General features: G+C 38.4%; 3 protein-coding genes across 7 annotated transcripts in view; 1 reads left to right on the top strand and 2 right to left on the bottom strand.

Annotated features, from left to right (window-relative positions):
- ugp2b (UDP-glucose pyrophosphorylase 2b) overlaps positions 1-3,060 on the bottom strand; it is a 36,591-nt gene extending 33,531 nt beyond the window's left edge. Inside the window, exon 1 of one of the 2 annotated variants that reach the window (XM_014407761.4) lies at positions 2,771-3,060. Coding sequence is in view for 1 of the 2 variants with exons in the window: in XM_014407759.4 (XP_014263245.1) it covers positions 1,865-1,883 (19 nt within the window). In the remaining variant the exon portion in view is untranslated. Of the gene's footprint in view, positions 1-1,864; positions 2,339-2,770 lie in introns of those variants that run through there. The other variant, XM_014407759.4, reaches the window with a different exon arrangement.
- Positions 3,061-4,636: 1,576 nt separating this feature from the next.
- mdh1ab (malate dehydrogenase 1Ab, NAD (soluble)) lies at positions 4,637-11,662 on the bottom strand. The gene is made up of 9 exons (XM_004553468.5): positions 11,510-11,662; positions 10,932-11,030; positions 10,457-10,553; positions 9,004-9,179; positions 8,606-8,728; positions 8,321-8,497; positions 6,995-7,108; positions 5,453-5,542; positions 4,637-5,201 (listed from the first exon to the last, which is right to left on the bottom strand). The coding sequence occupies exons 1-9, from the start codon at positions 11,660-11,662 to the stop codon at positions 5,079-5,081; spliced, it is 1,152 nt and encodes a 383-aa protein (XP_004553525.3). The 3' UTR covers positions 4,637-5,078.
- A 231-nt stretch (positions 11,663-11,893) lies between these two features.
- Positions 11,894-18,492, top strand: part of wdpcp (WD repeat containing planar cell polarity effector) — an 86,785-nt gene continuing 80,186 nt past the window's right edge. For all 4 annotated transcript variants that reach the window (XR_013101337.1, XR_013101336.1, XM_004553467.5 and 1 more), the window contains exon 1: positions 11,894-12,159. The gene's annotated coding sequence lies outside the window, so the exon portion shown is untranslated. The remainder of the gene's footprint in view (positions 12,160-18,492) is intronic.

Raw genomic sequence — 18,492 nt, 5'->3', positions numbered from 1 at the left:
ATGTTAGCTTGTGTCTAGCAATCTGTTCCATAGATAAGTAAACAATACTAAAAAACTAAACCTTGGACTGTGAGAGGTATTTGAGAGTCTCAAGCAGAGTTTTAATGTAACTTCCTTGCATCACAGGAAAAAAAAATGACAGCTAGGTAATTACATCTAAAGTTACAGCAGATCACTGTAATTCAGAAAAGGAAAATATAGCTTTAAGATAGTTATGAAAACAGTTTTTTTAACAGTAACATGCCCAACACAGGTTCTATGCTGTTGGTATTTTAAATCAACTTAATCTATGGCTAATTTATCTCTAAAATGGCAGTTTATGTTGTTTTTGTTAAGAAATGATTATCAAATATCAGTCCATCTGTTAACATCGAGCACAAGGTAAACAATAGCTCTGCATGTGCCAATAAAACCAAACACTGACCAGTTAAAAAGCTTTGATTAAATACAAAGAGACAAGGCAATTATACCTGCTAGCACAGCAATTTTCACCCTAATTGTTGTTATGGTCCATTAGTAAAAGCAGTTAAACATGTTCACTGCTTGTTAAGCAAAATGTGACACACATTGTCAAAAAAGGTAAATATGACAATAGAAACTCACTTTTCCACAAACCAAAAGCAAGAATAAAGATCTGAAGTTATTAAAAAAACCTACATGAACTGTAGCTGAAATATAATGAATGGCAATGACAAAAATAATAATATTCACCGAGAACGCCTTGATAGTACCATTTATTGTTATTACTTAAAAAATGAAAAGCATATGAGTATATAAAGACGTTAGAAATCATTAACCTGCTGTGAGATATAGCTTATTAATTCCTGATATCCTGCCTTTCAGACTTTTTATTGCCAATTTCCCAAGTAGCGCTGCAACTAACCTTAAGTGACCTTACAACACAACAATCAACTGCTCCTGGCACAGAGACAACAGGAAACTGAACTTTGAAGCCAAATGGCAAATACCACGACATACTGTAATAGCAGACAGTAGCAAAGGGAAACAGTTTAACACCATTTAAAGATTTACGAAATCAGGTGTCAGTGTTACTGTGGACAAAATTACTCTCACTTTTCATGGGAAGTATTGCAGCATTAACCAACCAGTTAATTATAGCATTTTAGAAGCAGAAACTTGTGTAAACTATCACAATGAGGTGTTTGAGTCACCACATGTCAGCAGAACAATGATACCAATGATGAAAAAAAAAATCCCAACTGTGTTTATAACTGCTATAAAGCAGTTCAAGGTTGTGTGTTCATGTTAAGGAGGAATTGAATGAAACCAGTGAGTAAACTAGAAAACCGTGAGCAGACTGTCTCCCAAGAAGACCTTGCTTACAGACAGATTACTGGTAATCTACTAAAGATTATGTAAAGAAGACTCGTAAGGCCTCATTTTTCACATGAAGGCATCAGTTAACAATTACTCACAGTTATTAATGCATTCGTTTATTGACTTAAACATACATTTATCACACCATTGCTTATTTTATCACAGTGGGGCTACTCTACTATAGTAGTGAAGATTATTTAATATGATTACTAAAAGGTTTAGGAATAATAGTAGATTTATGAAATTTAAAAAAAAAAAAAACTTTTCTTATTGGTCAAATGAATGATGGTAAACTCAACTAAACCTGTAACAGTCTGGCAAAGAGTGGATTTTTATTTATTTTTTTTAATAATCAGTGATTAAAATTAAAATGTGATAAATCACACTTTCTCATATGTTAAAGTTGATGTAAATAATGTTCTGAAATGAACAGGAAAAAACACATAGATCGTTAAAAAAAATAAACATAATCCTTTAAGCCTCCCTCTCCTAGAGTCACAATTTTAGTAAAATAGAGATCACTTACCTTCGACATAAAGTGCCATGGTTAAGCTGCCAAGTAGTGTTTAAAATAATAGTGGACACGCTTTAAGTTTTGTATCCCAGAAAAAACAAGATGTCATTGAGCAAACATCCGGTGAATGGATTTAAAAATATATATAATAATAATATTAAAAGTTTCCTTGAGGTATCCTTAAATCATCCGACTGGTCATTCTTTCATTGGTGCCCAAGCCTTTTAAATCGATCCAGCGTTGAAGCTTTAAAGGATAAGACGCTGTGCCTGCGAGTAAAACAAGGACACATTCATCCGACCACACTTATCTCTCTGGACACCAGCCAAGTGGTCCTCCCTTCAACGTGAAGTTGGATCCGATGTACCCAGCTCTTTTACTGCTCGTACCGCCCGTATTTCTCCCCCTGCCCCAACCCTGCAACCACGTCACAAATCCTTACTGTGTCTCACAACCTCTGGACACTTCTTTCCCCCAGCGCCTCACCCCCTCCCCCTCGAGTGCTTTCATTTTTATCACCTTATGGCTGCCACAGGGATTTTTAAAGTCAACTAACACACACGCCGTCAATAATTAACCGGCGAGATGTGCAAAGACACACCCGGGCACACAGGTACAGTCACGCTGTCTGTATGACCTGCTGCCTGCGGAAATGAATTAGTGACTGAGTGATGTACAGACAGAGATGAACGCTATGCCCTCCACAAACAAGCCACACGCAAGGAGACAACTATAATCAACAACGGTGCCGTGAACGTAACACTGGAGGAGGAAGAGGAACGACCTTTCTCAGCTGAAAAATGTCAAAAAGAAAACCCGGACATAGCGCCTCAACACCAGCCGCGTGTGGAGTCCTACCGATGGCTAATGTAGAGAGGGAAACACGTCATACACACACATTTGAAGCCATTTTCTTACTGTAGAATACTGGCGGAAGAAAAGTCGATGGGGTCGGCCTGGTCCTGCAGGTCTGGAGGACCACAGAGATCCAGCAGAGGAGACAGCGGGGTACACAAAAATATGTATGTGTTTTATTTACACCTTAATTCAAGCCGCTTCTGCTGCCCTTCGACATCGCTGAATGGGTGTTAAAAAAAAGCACAGGACGTACAAAAAAGGTGCAGAAGTTAAAAAGGTGATCGGATAGTTTTTGAAGATATTTTACACTCCAGTGCCATTCTAGGCAACGACGAATCGGAACGCCGAGGGAGGATGGGAGCCAATGACAAATGTTGTTTTTGTGTGCGTGGTTTTAACAGCCAATAGGATTCTGCTACGTGCGATGTTGGTTTCTGGCAATGTCTGATTGAAGATAGCTCAAAATTAGGGCTGTTCGATATAACGATATAAAAACGTCTATCGTTTAATTTTGCGCTATCGTTTATTTCGTGGTGTCGCAAAATAAACTGTTTACGGCAATATTTTTTCATCGTTTTGATGGTCACTGTAGTGGCTATATTAATTTATTAAAGTTCTCTCGTTCTCTTATATTTAATATAACCACAGTACGGACGGACAAGCGCCTGTATTTATGTGTTGACGTTAGCAACAACGACGGTAAAACCATCGCGTCACGTAAACCTTTCACAATAAAGCTCAATATCCCGTTGAGACTTTTCAAAATAAACTAAATCACGTGAAAGAGTATGCAGAGTATTTTCGGATGAGAAGCAAAAAAAAGAGCCGCCAGGTGCTAAAAAGTAAACCTTAGACTCAAACGTTAGAACAGGCTTTTCCTCGCAGCACGCTGTGTAATAAATACAAAATATTGAAATAAGTGATATCAAGAAAAAGAAGTAACGTGTTCACATTGACATGTGTGACATCTATGAAACACCTGCGACTGATTTTTTTTTCATGTAAATTTAATGTAAAGATTAAAACGAGTACTTTAACTGGGATTTCCAAAATGAAACTGTTGATATGGGAGTGGTGACTGTTTTGGTAGATTTGCCCCATTTAACGCTTATCCTCAGTGAACCAGCTGTGAATTTATTAATTGCAGATGTTACATAACTCTTCATACTGTAACTGAGTAAAAAATAAAACAGGGAATGCTGCCCCTGCCTGGTGAAACTGTGTCATTTCACTGTAAGTGAATCACTACTTTACTTACTGTCCCCCCAAGTACCTGCTTTACCTGGGCTGCACACTGCAAGCAACAAGGTATAATCTCTGTAATAGAATAATGGTTGCATAAAGCCACATATCAAGTCTTAATAAGTTAACTTTATATTTTATCAGGACCCCATCTGTCCTGACTCCATCACAATCAGGTTGTGCCTATAGGAAATCAGAAAACTACTGAAGTCCAAACAGAGCTTTCAAAAACACCTCAAATTACTCACTATGCAAAATAGCACATAATAAAAATATGCATGCATAACTAATGTTAGTACACCATTTAAATGTTGCAATAGGACCCAATTTTAGTTACTTTATATACATACATAATATGTTAAATATACTACACAACTACAGATCACAAACTAATCGAGCATTTGCATCAAATTATCCTTAAACAGAATTGACTCATTGAGGCCCATCTGGTAACCTAGGGGATTCAAACAGCCTATTGTGAGTGCTTTAAAAGGCTGTGTGTGACACACACACACACACGCGCACACACACGCGCACACACACGCGCACACACACACGCGCACACACACGCGCACACACACTCTCTTAGTAGCTGAGGTTTACCAACTCAAGGCTTGTATTGCCAAAACCTGGAAAAAAATGACAGCATCCATGTATGGAAATCAATAATCAGACAACTTATTGTTTTTTCTATTAATTAATTTATTTTTAATTGTCTCAGCGTTAATATTCCAGTGTTTTAGGACTTCACTAGCTGTAAAAAGGATCCATGTAATAATCAATAAAGGGAAAAAAAAAAACAATGGAGAGAGCTTTAACTAGTAGTGGAGTTTCAGTGTACTGTATACTTATGGTGAGTGAGACTTGTGCATCATGACGTACAACAACTGCTTTTGACTTAAACTTACCCAGTCATATGTAGTCAAAAGTATGACACATTTTTGTGATCTTGAATAACAATAACAATCAGATTCACATCGTTTGACATACAAATGCAACTTTACACCCATAAGCACCAACTCGCTCACACACAAGCACACAGTAATGGAGGGGCTGGTGGAGTGCTTCATCACAGGCGTGCATCTGGAGTTTTGAGGCTGTCTAAGTGCTGCTGTGCAGGCTCTAGTCATACTCCAAGGAAAGTCACAGCTGTGTCCCTCTCCTCCACCAGTTCAGCTGCAGTGGCATCCATCTTTGATTTGGAAAAATCATTGATTGCCAGACTGTCCACGATTTTCCAGGTCTTGTTCTGAAAAAAAAGAAGTACCTTCAGTTTTGTTCTTTGATCTATAATGTTTCTAGAAATCCCCAAAATTTTATTTAATGCAAACTTTAATTTAAAAAGAAACAAACAAAACAAAATCAAAACAACAAAAACCCTATTCAATATAAAATCCACATCCAAAAAAAGACAATGGAGGGTAATGCTAGTCTTAAGCTGCACTGAAAAGATGATGCTAGCTGCTAGAAGAATGGAGACAAAGTGAGATCGAGGCTTACCTGGATCTGGACAGGGAATGAGTAGATTAGGTCTTCAGGGACTCCATAGGAGTTGCCAGTTGAGTAAACACCCATAGAGGTAAACTCACCCTTAAAAAGGAAAAAACCTCATTAAAAGTGAATTTAAAATAAAATGCAGCCTTTCCAAATACTTTGCATCACTGACAATAGAACCATATGTAACCTGTCAGAAATCTGAAGCCGTTTTCACACCCGCAGCATTTAGTCCATTTAAATCAAACTCTGGTTTGTTTTACCCCTCTGGTGAGGTTCATGTGTGTTGGTTAAAACACAGTATTGGCACTCAGGTGTGGACCAAAACAACCGCACCACAACCTTTTGGAGGAAGTGGTCTTGATACGGTTCCAAGTGAACTCCAGAGCAGTTCGTTTATGGTGTGAACCTGAGCTGACCACGACAAAAAACAAACAACGACTACTTGTTTGTCCAAGTTTGAGCTTTTTTAAAAACAACCCCCCCCCCCCCCTCACACACACACACACACACACACACACACCTACCTTAGTGAGGACCCTCATTGACATAATGCTTTCCCTAGCCCCTTACCCTAACCATCAAAAATGAATGCCTAATCCTAACCCTTATCCTAAACCTAACCATAACCTAATTGTTACCCTGACACTAAAACCACATTTTGAGCCTCAAACATGCCTTTAAATATGTGAGGACCGGGTTGTGTGTCCTCACAAGTGACTGCTGGTTCTCACAAGTATAGTAGAATGCAGATTTCGGTCGAACGAACGACAGACAGGTACTACAGATGTGCAAAGGTCTGTGCAGACTAGTAACCATCTGTGAAATGAATGCAAAGTGTGTCCAGAACACAGGACATTCTTTCTGCATTTACTTGCCGCAGACACATCTGGCCAGTGACCAGACTGAATACTCAGTGGTTTGTAGTGATGCATTTTGGTGTCCTTGGAGTTCTCTTGTATCTTTTTCTAGTGTTTTGATTTGTTTTCACACAGGAAAAAAATCCAAGTTTATAAACTCAATCATTCTGCTACGATGAAGGAAGTATAAATAAATGAAAAATAATCTAATTTGCTACAGTGCATCTTGAGTATAGGATCTTGTTAGATTTAGGAACCTACAGTTTGTCAAAATAGTTGCAAATTAATATCAATGGTGCAAAGGGGGCATCATCCTAACATGTCAAAAATAATGGTGGTCACCAGTGCTACCCCTCAGTGTTCTAGCAGATGCACCTATGGTGTAAACTTGAAAATCTTCGGTGAGGACCTTTGACCTTGAGTTTTAAACTCATCTGAGATTTTTAGTAGATGCACCTATGGTATCAATATGAAAAGCCTACATCACCCCATTCCAGTTATTGCATTCACAAACTTGAATGTCCATGCCACTGTCTGCCCAATGACAATACCCCAGCAGGCTTTTACAGCTGAGGGGTAAAAAGTGCAAAATGGATCTTTAAACGTCAGAATAATTACTTCTTATCAGAACAGTGCAACATGCAAAAATTCCCAAATGACCGATATAACAAACAGATGTAGGATTTACCTCATGGGTGCCTGACCAGATGTCTCTCATGTGGTCACAGATGGCCTTGGCTGCAGACATGGCACTAGAAAGTTTCCTGGCCTTGATGACTGCAGCACCTCTCTGTTGCACAGTCTGCAAAGTAAGAACATGGGCCATTAAATGAAAATGCAGGAGTGTTATTGAGCTCTGTGACTAGGTTTGATTTTGAGAATCAGTTCTCTTTATCAACTGGACTCATGTAAATGCTGCCCCTGCCTACTACTACTATACTTACTGTCCCCCAAATATCTGCTTTACATGTGCTGCACACTGCAAGCAACAAGGTATAATCGTGTTCTCCCTTTGTTCATAAGTGGCAGATTGACACAAGGACCGGTACACTGTTTGTAGCGATGCAGAGATTGTTGTAATGAAGAGAGCTGATCATGACAGTGAAGCTGTCAGGTAAGGACAGGAACATAGGGTATTGCTACAAAATGTGTGAAGAATAAGATTAGAGACAAGCACCTTCTAGGTAAGGGTTGTTTCAGGCATACCTACCTGAAAGAACCCAGGATAGACCCAACAAATATGACTTGGCGGTTTTGGAAACACACCCTGAGGATTTTTGACCAGTCTGCAAATCTTTGAGGTTTTTGGTTCCCAAAAAAAAAAAAAAAAAAAAAAAAAAAAAAAAAAACAACAAAACAAAACAAAACAAAACAAAACAAAAAAAAAAAAACACATGTTTTTGAATGTCTTCCAGAAAATATTTTGCTTGAAGGAAAATTACATGTTTGCTAGCAGAAAAGGGGCCTCATACAAGTGCTTATAGTTTGTCTTTAGAGCAAGCTCAAGGCTGACTTCTCTGTAGCCATTATCACTTAAATTTAGTCAGTGGTGCTCAAGGCTCCAAAATAAATGTGGCATTTGAAAAACTGAACTCCAAACCTATAACCACATAAAATTAGACTGTTTGCCTATACAGATGAATAATTTTGCAGTTCAAATAGACTTGGAAAACAGGTGAGTATATCAGCTCAGCCTAAAAAAGGGACTTCATGTCTTACTGACATCTGCCCGCATGAACAGTGACCGGAAAACTGACTATTGTGCAAATTTAAAAAAAAAGGAAAAAAAGAAAAAAGAAAAAAAAAAAGAGCATTGTTAAACCACAAATGTAACCACTAATGTTCAGAACCATTAATCTTATTAGGAGTGTCAGGATGAAGAAAAGATAGAACAATGAAGTAAAATATGAGGATTATATTATAGGCCTTTTCTCAAGCACAGCCAAAAGCATCCGAGTGCGAGTACACTCCAGCTATAAAATATCATGCTTTCATCTAGAAATCAATAACTCACAGTAATGAAATCGCCTTTAAGCCAATCATCATCCTTGATTGCATCAAAGCAGGTCAGCTCACTGCCGGACATGTTGACCTTGCAGTGGTGAACATCTGGGTATTGTGTGGAGGAGTGGTTCCCCCAGATGATCACATTCTTCACCTGAGTGGCTGGAATACCACAGCGCATTGCCACCTACAGGATACGAAGAAAAGCCAGGTTTGCAGTCAGCCAAGATTAACAATGTGGATGCCAAACGTCTGAGACCACCATCAGAAAGTGAAAGAAGTGAGAGGACTGTACCTGAGAGCGAGCCCGGTTGTGGTCCAGACGGGTGAGGCAGGAAAAGTTCTCTTTGGGGATAGAGGGAGCAGACTTTGCTGCAACCAGACAGTTGGTGTTGGCAGGGTTTCCCACAACCAGCACCTGAACACACATAAACCAATTTAAAAACATATGCCATGCAGATTTTATGTCTTATTACTATCATGAGTAAATCGAGCAAACTTGTATTATGCAACACCGAGAAGGGAAAAATGTTTTGGCATCAGGAAATACTTCATTAGGATTTTGCCATTTTTCCCAGAAGCACAAAATGTTTAGGAAACATTTCTATTTGGCAGAGGCTGAGAAGTTTCTTTCAAATTTGCTCACTTGACAGGAAGGGAGTGTTTTACATCAGAAAATATGCTTCTAATTACCTTCACAGTCTTCTTGGCATACTTATCCAGGGCAGCTCCCTGGCTCTTAAAGATGGCCACATTCGCTTTAAGGAGGTCCTTCCTCTCCATACCCTCCTTTCTGGGCATTGAGCCCACCAAGATGGCTGCATCCAGGTCCTTGAAGGCTACCTCCTCTTTGTCAGTGGGTATGATCTCTGTAGAAGGAGAAAATTAATTGACAATAGGTTTTTAGTACTTTACTCTTTGGCAATTTGTCAACTTTGAACCTTGAGAGGGATTATTAAGTTCATAGTGGAATTTGTTCCTGAAGGGAAGCAGTCAAATCAAATGTGACAATTGGAAAAAAATGAATTCCTTTTAAATTAATGGCACATCAGATCTTTACTGCAATATGGGAACATGGTGTCAGCTCCTGATAAAAGTTGCATGAGTAAAAGTTGCTCACACACACACTCCCTAAAACTGTTATAACAAAAGAACATGAGGTCCACAGGAAGTCCTTCCTGTTTGTGTTGTGCATCTGACATTTACCGTGTTGACTCTTTAATTGTTTGAGACAAAGCATCACTCTAAAGTGCAGTCATAAGATTTAGAAAAATGGTGACCAGTTTGATGAGAACTGCATTTATCTTTGTCTTGATGTGCATGAGGTGTTGTCTTTGCATCGTGGCTGGCTAATACAGGGGCCTCTTTCAGCCCCCGTGCAAACAAAAGCAAAGGACAGCACCATTGCAAAGTAAAAATTCCAGGTCACAATGGAGATGGCACATAGTGGCGCCTCATGACTGAGTCCATGACAGCAGGAACGAAACACACAAACAAACAAAAAACAAACAAAAAACTGGGTCCATACAAGAAAACGAGCCCATTTGTGCAAACCAAATCTTTAAAGCATTCAAGAAAAACCACCACCTCCAACAAAAATGGTGTAGGTTCCTCTTATTAGCTAACATCTGCTCATGGATCATATTTTGGGATATGTAGGTATAGAAGGAAAGGTGGATTAAAACATTTACAAGGTGATCCCTCTGCCAAAAAAAAAATAATAATAATAATAAATAAAAAAAATCCACACACATGAAGAAATGGTATCTGTATAAATGGAAATAAAAACAAAAAAATAAAAACACCATTGTTTGCCTCCAGCAAGGCATTCTTTTTCATGAACGATGGGAAGATTGAGCGTGAGTTGGAACAGCAGATCTCATTTGTCATATGGTCGTTTAAGAATTTATTTAAGTGTATTGAAGTATCACATGCAGTTCTATTATTAACAATAGAAAAGGCTGAAAGCAAAGAAAAGAAAAAACAAAAAAGATAATTTAGCTACTTCTGCTCTCAAATATCCCACTTGTCAAAAAAAGAAAAAATGCCTATACAAAAAAAACTAAACAAAAGAACACCCAAAAACAACACCACAAAAAAAAAAAAAAACCCACACACTGGCATTGCTCAATTATTAAAGGACTACCTTTCAGAAGTGGAAGGGCACAGTCCTGCAGCTCCATGACTACACCTTCCAGGACCGGCAGCATGGGGGTGATGTCCAACAGGAGCAAAATGATTGGCTGCCAGAAGAAAAAGGAAATAACTGAATTTAAATGCAATTGCATAATAACCCCTGTATACAATTACATGTCAGCGGGAGACTTAGTTCTCTGCGACAGCATGGGAAGGCCTAAGCCATGTACCAATTGGATCAAGTGCTCTTGGCACAAGATCCGCTTCATTGACTTCAAGGACAGTCCAGGTTGATCTGGGCGGTCATAAATAAGCTAGTGTAACCTGATCAATTTCCAAAGGAACAACATACAGTATGTGCAATGTCATCCCAGATATGACCTGGAAAATTTGTGACAGTCCCAGCTGTCAGTTTTATGGGTGCGCCTGGTGACAGGCAGAAGGAACTGAGTGTTTAACAAGCGCAGGGCAAAACCCTTCTTTACCTGGTCTTGGCCAAACACATCTCCTTTGGCAATGCTGAACAACAGGGAATAGGCAATCTGCCCAGCAGCACCGGTCACCAGAACTCTAATAGGCTCAGCCTGCAAGACACAAGGTGAAGAAATCTGCTGTTAACAATCACAGTATTGAATTCTCTCATAAGACAAGCATGAAAGTTTAACTGGAGCTGCACGTGGGCTGGGTGTCCATTCTTGTCTAAAAGATTTAGTAAAGCAGGGGGTGAGTTCAAAAATAGCCCTGTGCCTGCAGACACGATTTAGGGTTGCATAACAAATGAGTATATACTTGGGGGATCAGGTTCATCGCCATCTTTGACACTTATTCGATAGCATCAATTTAAAATAACCAAAATAAGAAAAGTGTCACGTGACTTTGACACGAAAGGAGACTTTTTAAATAAAGTCAACTTTTGAGTCCTCTGGTTGGCTGCGTCATGCCGTGAGCTAGAAACAACGCATACCTTACTTTGTGAATTTCCTGCATTAGCAGGGTGAATATCAGTTTAATCTCCAGTGCAGAAAAAAATAAGTTAACCAACATATTTACTGTATCTACTCACCATACTGCCAAGACAAGCAAGACGTCCCTCACGTTTCTCTGTTTCTCCCACTTGTCGCTCAAGCCAGAGGTCACTCGTATTTAAGCTCTTTTGATTACGACACTTACAATCGCCAAACGGCAGCTTGAGGATCCATGTAGTTGTAGTTTTCATCGTTTGTGTAGTCTTTTAGGTATTTTTCAAATGCTACATAAATAAGCCAGCTTCAACAAGAAAGGTATTAGCAAGCAAATAAACAATCCTACAGACTGCAGTACCGTTACCAATGCTATAAAAAAAGGCTCCTCCATGATATCGATATTTACTGTGCTAGCTGGTTAGCATAGCCTTGGAAGATTCGCTTACCGTTGCTTAGCGACCTTGCTAGTAGCGTGAGTGCAGTTTGTCATTAGCTTAGCAAACAGATGCACAGACAAACAGATGGTGCATTTAATTTGGCAGAGCAGTGAGATGATCAGGTGAGACTATCTTTATATATCGAGGTATAGTACAGTTCGTACAAGTCTACGTTAATGCTAGTTGCTATCTATCTGTAGTGAACAGTCAGTATGAAAGTTTTGTAGTAGCTATTAAGTTTAAGAAAACGCTGAAGTCAATCGGGTGGAGAAAGAACAGACACTGCTGCAGCCCTCGTCAATGAGATAATTGAGGTGAGTTGTTAATAACCTGCTTCTTTCGATATCCCCGTGTCCTTCATGGCGGCGGTGTTATGGACCATTCTACAATTGCAGGATATTTTCTGTTGTCTCACGTGAATTTGAAAACAATTCATGCACAAAATACTAGAACATTTATTTGTTGTGTAAAATTAAACCTGCACTGGGACAAAATGTAAACCTAGTAGTTGAAAAAGTGGTCCCAAAATATTTAAAATGCAAAACAGCCTCCCCCCCGCATGTCAACTAACAGTAAAATACTTAAAATACGTTATAAATCTTTTGTTGTTATTGTTTTTCTGTGTTTGTTGACATATTTCTCCTATAATACAGCAATAACTCAGAACAATAATTATCCTCTGCAAATTTTGTCCCACCGTATATGCACAACCCTGATACTGAAACCTATTCAGTCTGGGAAGGGAAAAGACAGAACCGTCCCGAAAAAAGACGAAATGGCACGATTGAGTTGTGTGTTAACAATATGGGTCAACTAAAAGTCAGACCTCTTTGATACATTTAGCATTTTTCCCTTGTAGTATGTTCTGACTAGACTGAGTCAATGCAACCTTGTTACCCGTGTAACCAAAATAAAATTAATTAATTTAGGTTTCCTTCCTTTTATATAACTACATTTATCCTTGACTGTCACAGTGCATTAGGTTCCAGAGCTCACATCTGTCAATTACCTGTTTTGCGCCACTATGTTAAATACATATAAAGCGAAGCATAACAAAGTAATATTTTATTGAGAAAAACATTTCTGTTTACCTGAACATTTTTTTTCTAATCTACAAATTCAAACTCATATATCCATTCTGCATACAAGTGTTTAATCTGTTGCCTTTGTAATGAATAGTATTTTTAAGATTTCAAAATAAATGCTGAAATTCCTAATAAGGGTTGACTACTGAAAGGTTGGTTAAGATAGATTTTAAGTTGCTTAAGTTAACATAAATTAAGTCTTAATTTAATGAGTATTTAGTATGAGGGTGACTATCTTTAATCTAATGGTCAAAGATTTATTGAATAATACTTTTAAAATCAACGTTTCCAGACTGAAGTATTGGCAGCAGGGTTGTGCCAAGCATAGCATACAGTAACTAAAATATCTTATAAAAAGTGTATTTTTGATTTTGAAGTTGGACAGATACATTTTTTTTAACAATTTTTTTGTTTTTTTAAATATATAACAGAAATTTATAAAATGAAAGGTTGCATTTTTTTAAGCATAAATTGTTCTTCAGTTGTAGTTGTGCTAACACAATAATCTTAATAGTTCTTTATGTAAATTCTTTTTGTAGTTTTTTGCCTTTAAAGTAATCGTCTGGACCTATCATAGCCAAGGTATGACAGAGTGAAGTATTTTTTAAAGGAAAGTCTTTAAATGTGTCTTTATTTGCCCATTATTGTTAAATTGTGCTTGAATATAAGTTATGATCTGTTTTAAACGAGTCCTCTCCTGTTGTGAGTCTCCTCACCTGTACTTCCTCAGGAAGGGAAGTGTTTCTTTCTGCTATCTTGTTTTAAGTTGATCGGTTGGTTGAACGTGAGCATCAATATTTTATGGCTTCATTACAGGCTCATTACATGACTTGAACAAAAAGCAAATGAGATACTGTTACACCTGAATGGTATCAGACTTACTCCAGACTAAACCGAATACCAATTACATTCACAGCCCCTGTTTTTAGACACTTTGCTAGTAAATGAGTCATATCAAAAAATGATATATATATTTAAACTGTTCAGTTCAATTCAGTTTTATTTTTTCCCTAATCGCTTTTTGACGCAATACCAGGTTGGACCTGTTTTACCTTCAGAATTGCCTTAATTCTTGATTTTCTCCATTGGCTGCACATCCATGATGTCATGCTCCCATTCCACACCAATCCAAAAGTGGTGTTTTGGCTTAGATCCAGTCCAAACACCACTGTGTTTTATGAACTACATCTCAAGATTTGATGGCTGTGGAGAACATTTGAGTTAAGTGAACTCACTGTTATGCTCAGGAAACCAGTGTATTCAGAAGTTGGGTACAATGCTCAGGTAGGATGTGGTGTTTACTCAGTGTCCAAGGGCATGTGCAAAGAAAATATTCCCATTATCCCATAACACCAAAAACCCTGGAGCACCCATGGGGTCAGATCCGACCCTATGGGTTCTCCAGGGTTAAAGCACCACCAGCAGCCTGAACTGGTGATATGAGGTGGTTTGTATTTTATTTTCAGCAAGTTCTGATCACACTGTCCAAATGTTGAAACAGAAATTAAGACTCATCAAACCATGCAGTGTTTTACAAACCCTATATTATCCAATTTTGTGATTCTGTAGGAATAAATCACCTTTCTACCGCATTCTGATGCATGGTCTGAACTTCAGGAGATCAGCCATTGTCTATGTCTAAACGGATTGAGTTGTTGCCGTGTGATTAGCGGATTAGATATTTTGGGCAAATGAGAAGTTGAACATGTGTATCTAATAAAGTGACTAGTGAGTGTATATTATTCTGATTGAGGTATTGATAGTTTGAGCACATTTGTTTTGGTTCGTTTTTTGATATTTGGGATTGTTTTGGTTATTTGTAGATAGGAGTAGGCGTATTTGGACGTGTAAGGGATGACAAAGTGGCTTACTGATGTCAAAAGCTTTAGGACATCACAGTTTCCCCCCCTTTTTTTAAATTGAAATTGAAGCAATTCAAGTTAAGTTATCATCTGTCTGTATAATGGCAGTGTGACCACTACACTCGCTGATGTATTATTAAACTAGTGCTGTAGTCTGTGCTGTTGTGAATTGTGAGAAAAGGTAAAGCAACAAAGGATAGACTTTGTCAGGACTTTATCCTAAACCAAGACTAGAAAAACAGTAGGTTTCAAATGATTTCTCCAGACTTAAACTCCATCGAGCTGGTTTGGGAACTGGACAGAAGGTTTTGAGTAAGTAAACTACAACTGCAACAAAGCACTGGAACAAACACAGCAGGAGTTTTATCCACATTAGAGACAGACTGCAATGAGTAGACGTGTTTGGCTGATGAATGAATGGATAAATTTGTCCAGCACCAATCAATAACATCTCAGATACGTGGACATATTCTTTATCCATACTTCTGTGGCAAAATTGTTTTTATCATCTTATAGGAATTGGAAGTGAAAAGCGATCTTATACTCCTCATACCAATTTACTGTCTTAAAGATACATTTTTGTAATTATTATTCCATTGCAATAATGTTTGATTGCACACAGCTGCAGACTAAAGTTTGCAAAGCTGAAATCTTGCTTGACAGCGGTCTAGCGACTGATGGACAAGGGTCAAAATAATTAATCAAATTACATTCACATATTTTCCTCAGTCCAAAAGTGTCTGTAAAGCCTAAGGCACAAGATTAACCCAAACCACCACCAATTCTCTATCCAAAGCCTAAATCTGCCCCATCTGCTAGTGACAGAGGCCTACACCAATGCTTCTCTTCTCAAAAGGCTCTGAATTTGATAGCCTGATTCATAGCTGTTTGAAGCAGCTGCTGCAACCTGGCAGTGCTCCTCTGAGGTGCAGGAAGATTTTTACCCCTCTGCGTGAAAGGTACTTGTGTCTTTGAATGATATCGGAAAGGGACAAACAGGTTTTCACAGCTTTGTGTAGGGCTGCTGTTTAAACACAATGTCTGCATAGTATTATGTTAGTTTTTTAAGAAGTGAGATATTGTATGGTCTACTTATTTACATATAGTGTTTTTTTTTTTCTTCACTTGCCTCCCATTTTATAACATGAAGGAGTGATATTTCTGGGGGGGATATATATGCCACTGTACCTGAGATGGAGCCAGGATGCACTGTGCTTTAAGTTAAACCACGAACCCAAAGATGGCAACTTTTCATGGCAACCATATTCCTGTTTGTTAACTGTATAAGCTTTATAAATAAAAGCAAAGCTAATAATGCAAATTTGTTGTGAATTAATAAGTTAATACAAGTATTTTACCTCTCAGTGGATTGATTGATGGATTTCCCCCTCTTACAGATGCCCATTAGAACTCAGAAACGGTTCATTTGATGTATGAAAAACATTAAATCTTGATGGATTCAGGTTGGACTCATTAAAAAGACACAAATATCATTTTCACAAAGTGAAAGTTTTTTGACTGAATATGGTTCATAGTTATAATTAAAAGCATAGTTAAAAGTTTTCGTCAAAATGTGGTATTTGCAGCTGACTTTTAAATCAAAACTCTGAGCATAACCTGCTTCAGTCTAGTCTGTGTCCAGCATAAGTTACCGTATCACTTCTGACCCAATGAAAACTTTGATTTTAAGCCCAATATACCCCGTTAAGCCATTAATATCATGCGTTCCACTCCATACCTCTGTGCGATCAGGTGATTTTAATATTGTTTAATATTAGAGATAATTAATTTTTATGTGAATTAGGTCAAAATCACACTGTTACTGAAATTTGTCAGCATTGCCTTGTTGTATTTCTTTTACCTGCTTGATTTAGAAGTAACTCCATATTTTGCTAACTCAGTGATAATGTTGTTTACAGGATATTCACCTGCCTTTCAGCTAACCTACAGCCTCAAACTTGTTGACCCACTGAAATCATCCAAAATCCCCCAAAAGTTTATAATGACATGCCACGTGACCGTGATGACTGCGCATATTCAGAGGAGTTTGTTGTTGCTGTCACTCCCGTGTTTATTACCATGGCAGTCTCCACAGTCAGGTTGACATGAGGGGATTAGCATACTTTTCTTTGTTAAAAGGAAATCGGAATGAAACCAAGAAAAGCAGCAGCACACATGATAATATCTGGTGCCAGTTTATTTGCAGAGCAGCCTGATGTTCTGTGTTTGTGTGTGTGCGTGTGCGCCAGGTGAAACCGGAGCACCGAAAGAAAAATAGAGGTGTGAAAGTTTCCCCATGCACAAATCTTAAACCACAAAAACACACTCACACATGTGCAGTGTGATCACTCTCAGTGATGTCTAGATTTTATGAACATATATGTCCACACATACAAAGTACATTTCAAAATCTGGATAAGTGCTTGTCAGCATTTCCTTTGTCCACTCGATCACCTCCTCTTTTTTTGTTCCCTCACCTGTTCACCTCCCTCATCTCCACCCGCTCTGTCCTCTTCTACTTTATCTCCCCTTATTCTGCTCCTCCACTTGTCCCCGCATAGTACACCTGAGTGACCCTGTTACATGGGAGGCTGATAGCCAGCACACCCACCGGCCTCTATATCACCCTCTTATCTGCGCTGCTAGACCAAATAGCCCTCACAGTGAACCGCCAGACACCATGAGATAGTGGGCTGCATTCACACGAGTGCACATGCACACATACGCAGCAGATAACTACATCACTGTCACTGTTATCTCTCATCATATTCAATTTCTGTATCCTCGTGCCATCACCTTGCTTACTTGTTGGCATATCTGTCTCCGCAGTGTCATGTCTCTGTCTTAGATTAATTGATGAAGCTTTAGATCAGATGCAGCAGATGATGTTTGTTCCATTATTTATCTACACACTGTAATGCATGCAGGTGCTGTGTTGTTTGAACTTGTGTGGCCCCATCCTGTTGGGATATTATTTGCAGTAACCATAATAATTCACTAGATGTCAGTATATGGCTACAGTTTACCTGTAAGTCATAGATGACTCTTCAGGCAGCACTTGGAAAAAGCTGCTGATGGATTTGTATTGAAGACTATCCAAAAGCACTTGTTGCTGCAGCAGGCTGGCAGCAGAATGGGAACAGCTGTCAGTTTTACTGGAATTTGACATGAAAAGGGATTCAGACCTTTTTTAATCTAGACCCACGCCGTAACACGGCACTGCTCAGTTGTCTTAAACATGAAAACCATTTTTGCAACAGTGCATTGTCTAAACCTATTCCAAAAAATATACAAGGAAAGTTTAGGAAAGTTAGCAGTCACGTGTGCTTTAAGCAAGAAGGTGTGGATTAAAAAAAAAAATCGTGGGGTCAGTTTGCACAACATACACATACCAATTATACACAATTATATACACAAATTATACAAGACACATTCAATGCATCATTTAAACCCATATGATGAAATACAATTTAAAATGTGAAGTAAAACAAGTAAGGACAATTAAGAAAAAAAGTGAAAATGGCAATTATTTAATGATATACTGGGGTTGTTAGCACTGTATAAGAAGAGCATACGTTTGTGAAAAGGGGTACATGGAAATGGTGTTAGTGAGGTAGATTACCTAATGTAGAATGTATTACCTAATGTCTAAGCAAGGATTGTGGGACATAAAATATTAAAAGTCTGGTAACATTGCACA

Source organism: Maylandia zebra, linkage group LG13 (genome assembly GCF_041146795.1).
Source record: "Maylandia zebra isolate NMK-2024a linkage group LG13, Mzebra_GT3a, whole genome shotgun sequence".
In the NCBI taxonomy this organism is placed as follows: domain Eukaryota; kingdom Metazoa; phylum Chordata; class Actinopteri; order Cichliformes; family Cichlidae; genus Maylandia; species Maylandia zebra.
Note: the sequence above shows the minus strand (reverse complement) of the source record. Positions and strands in the feature narration are given on the sequence as shown.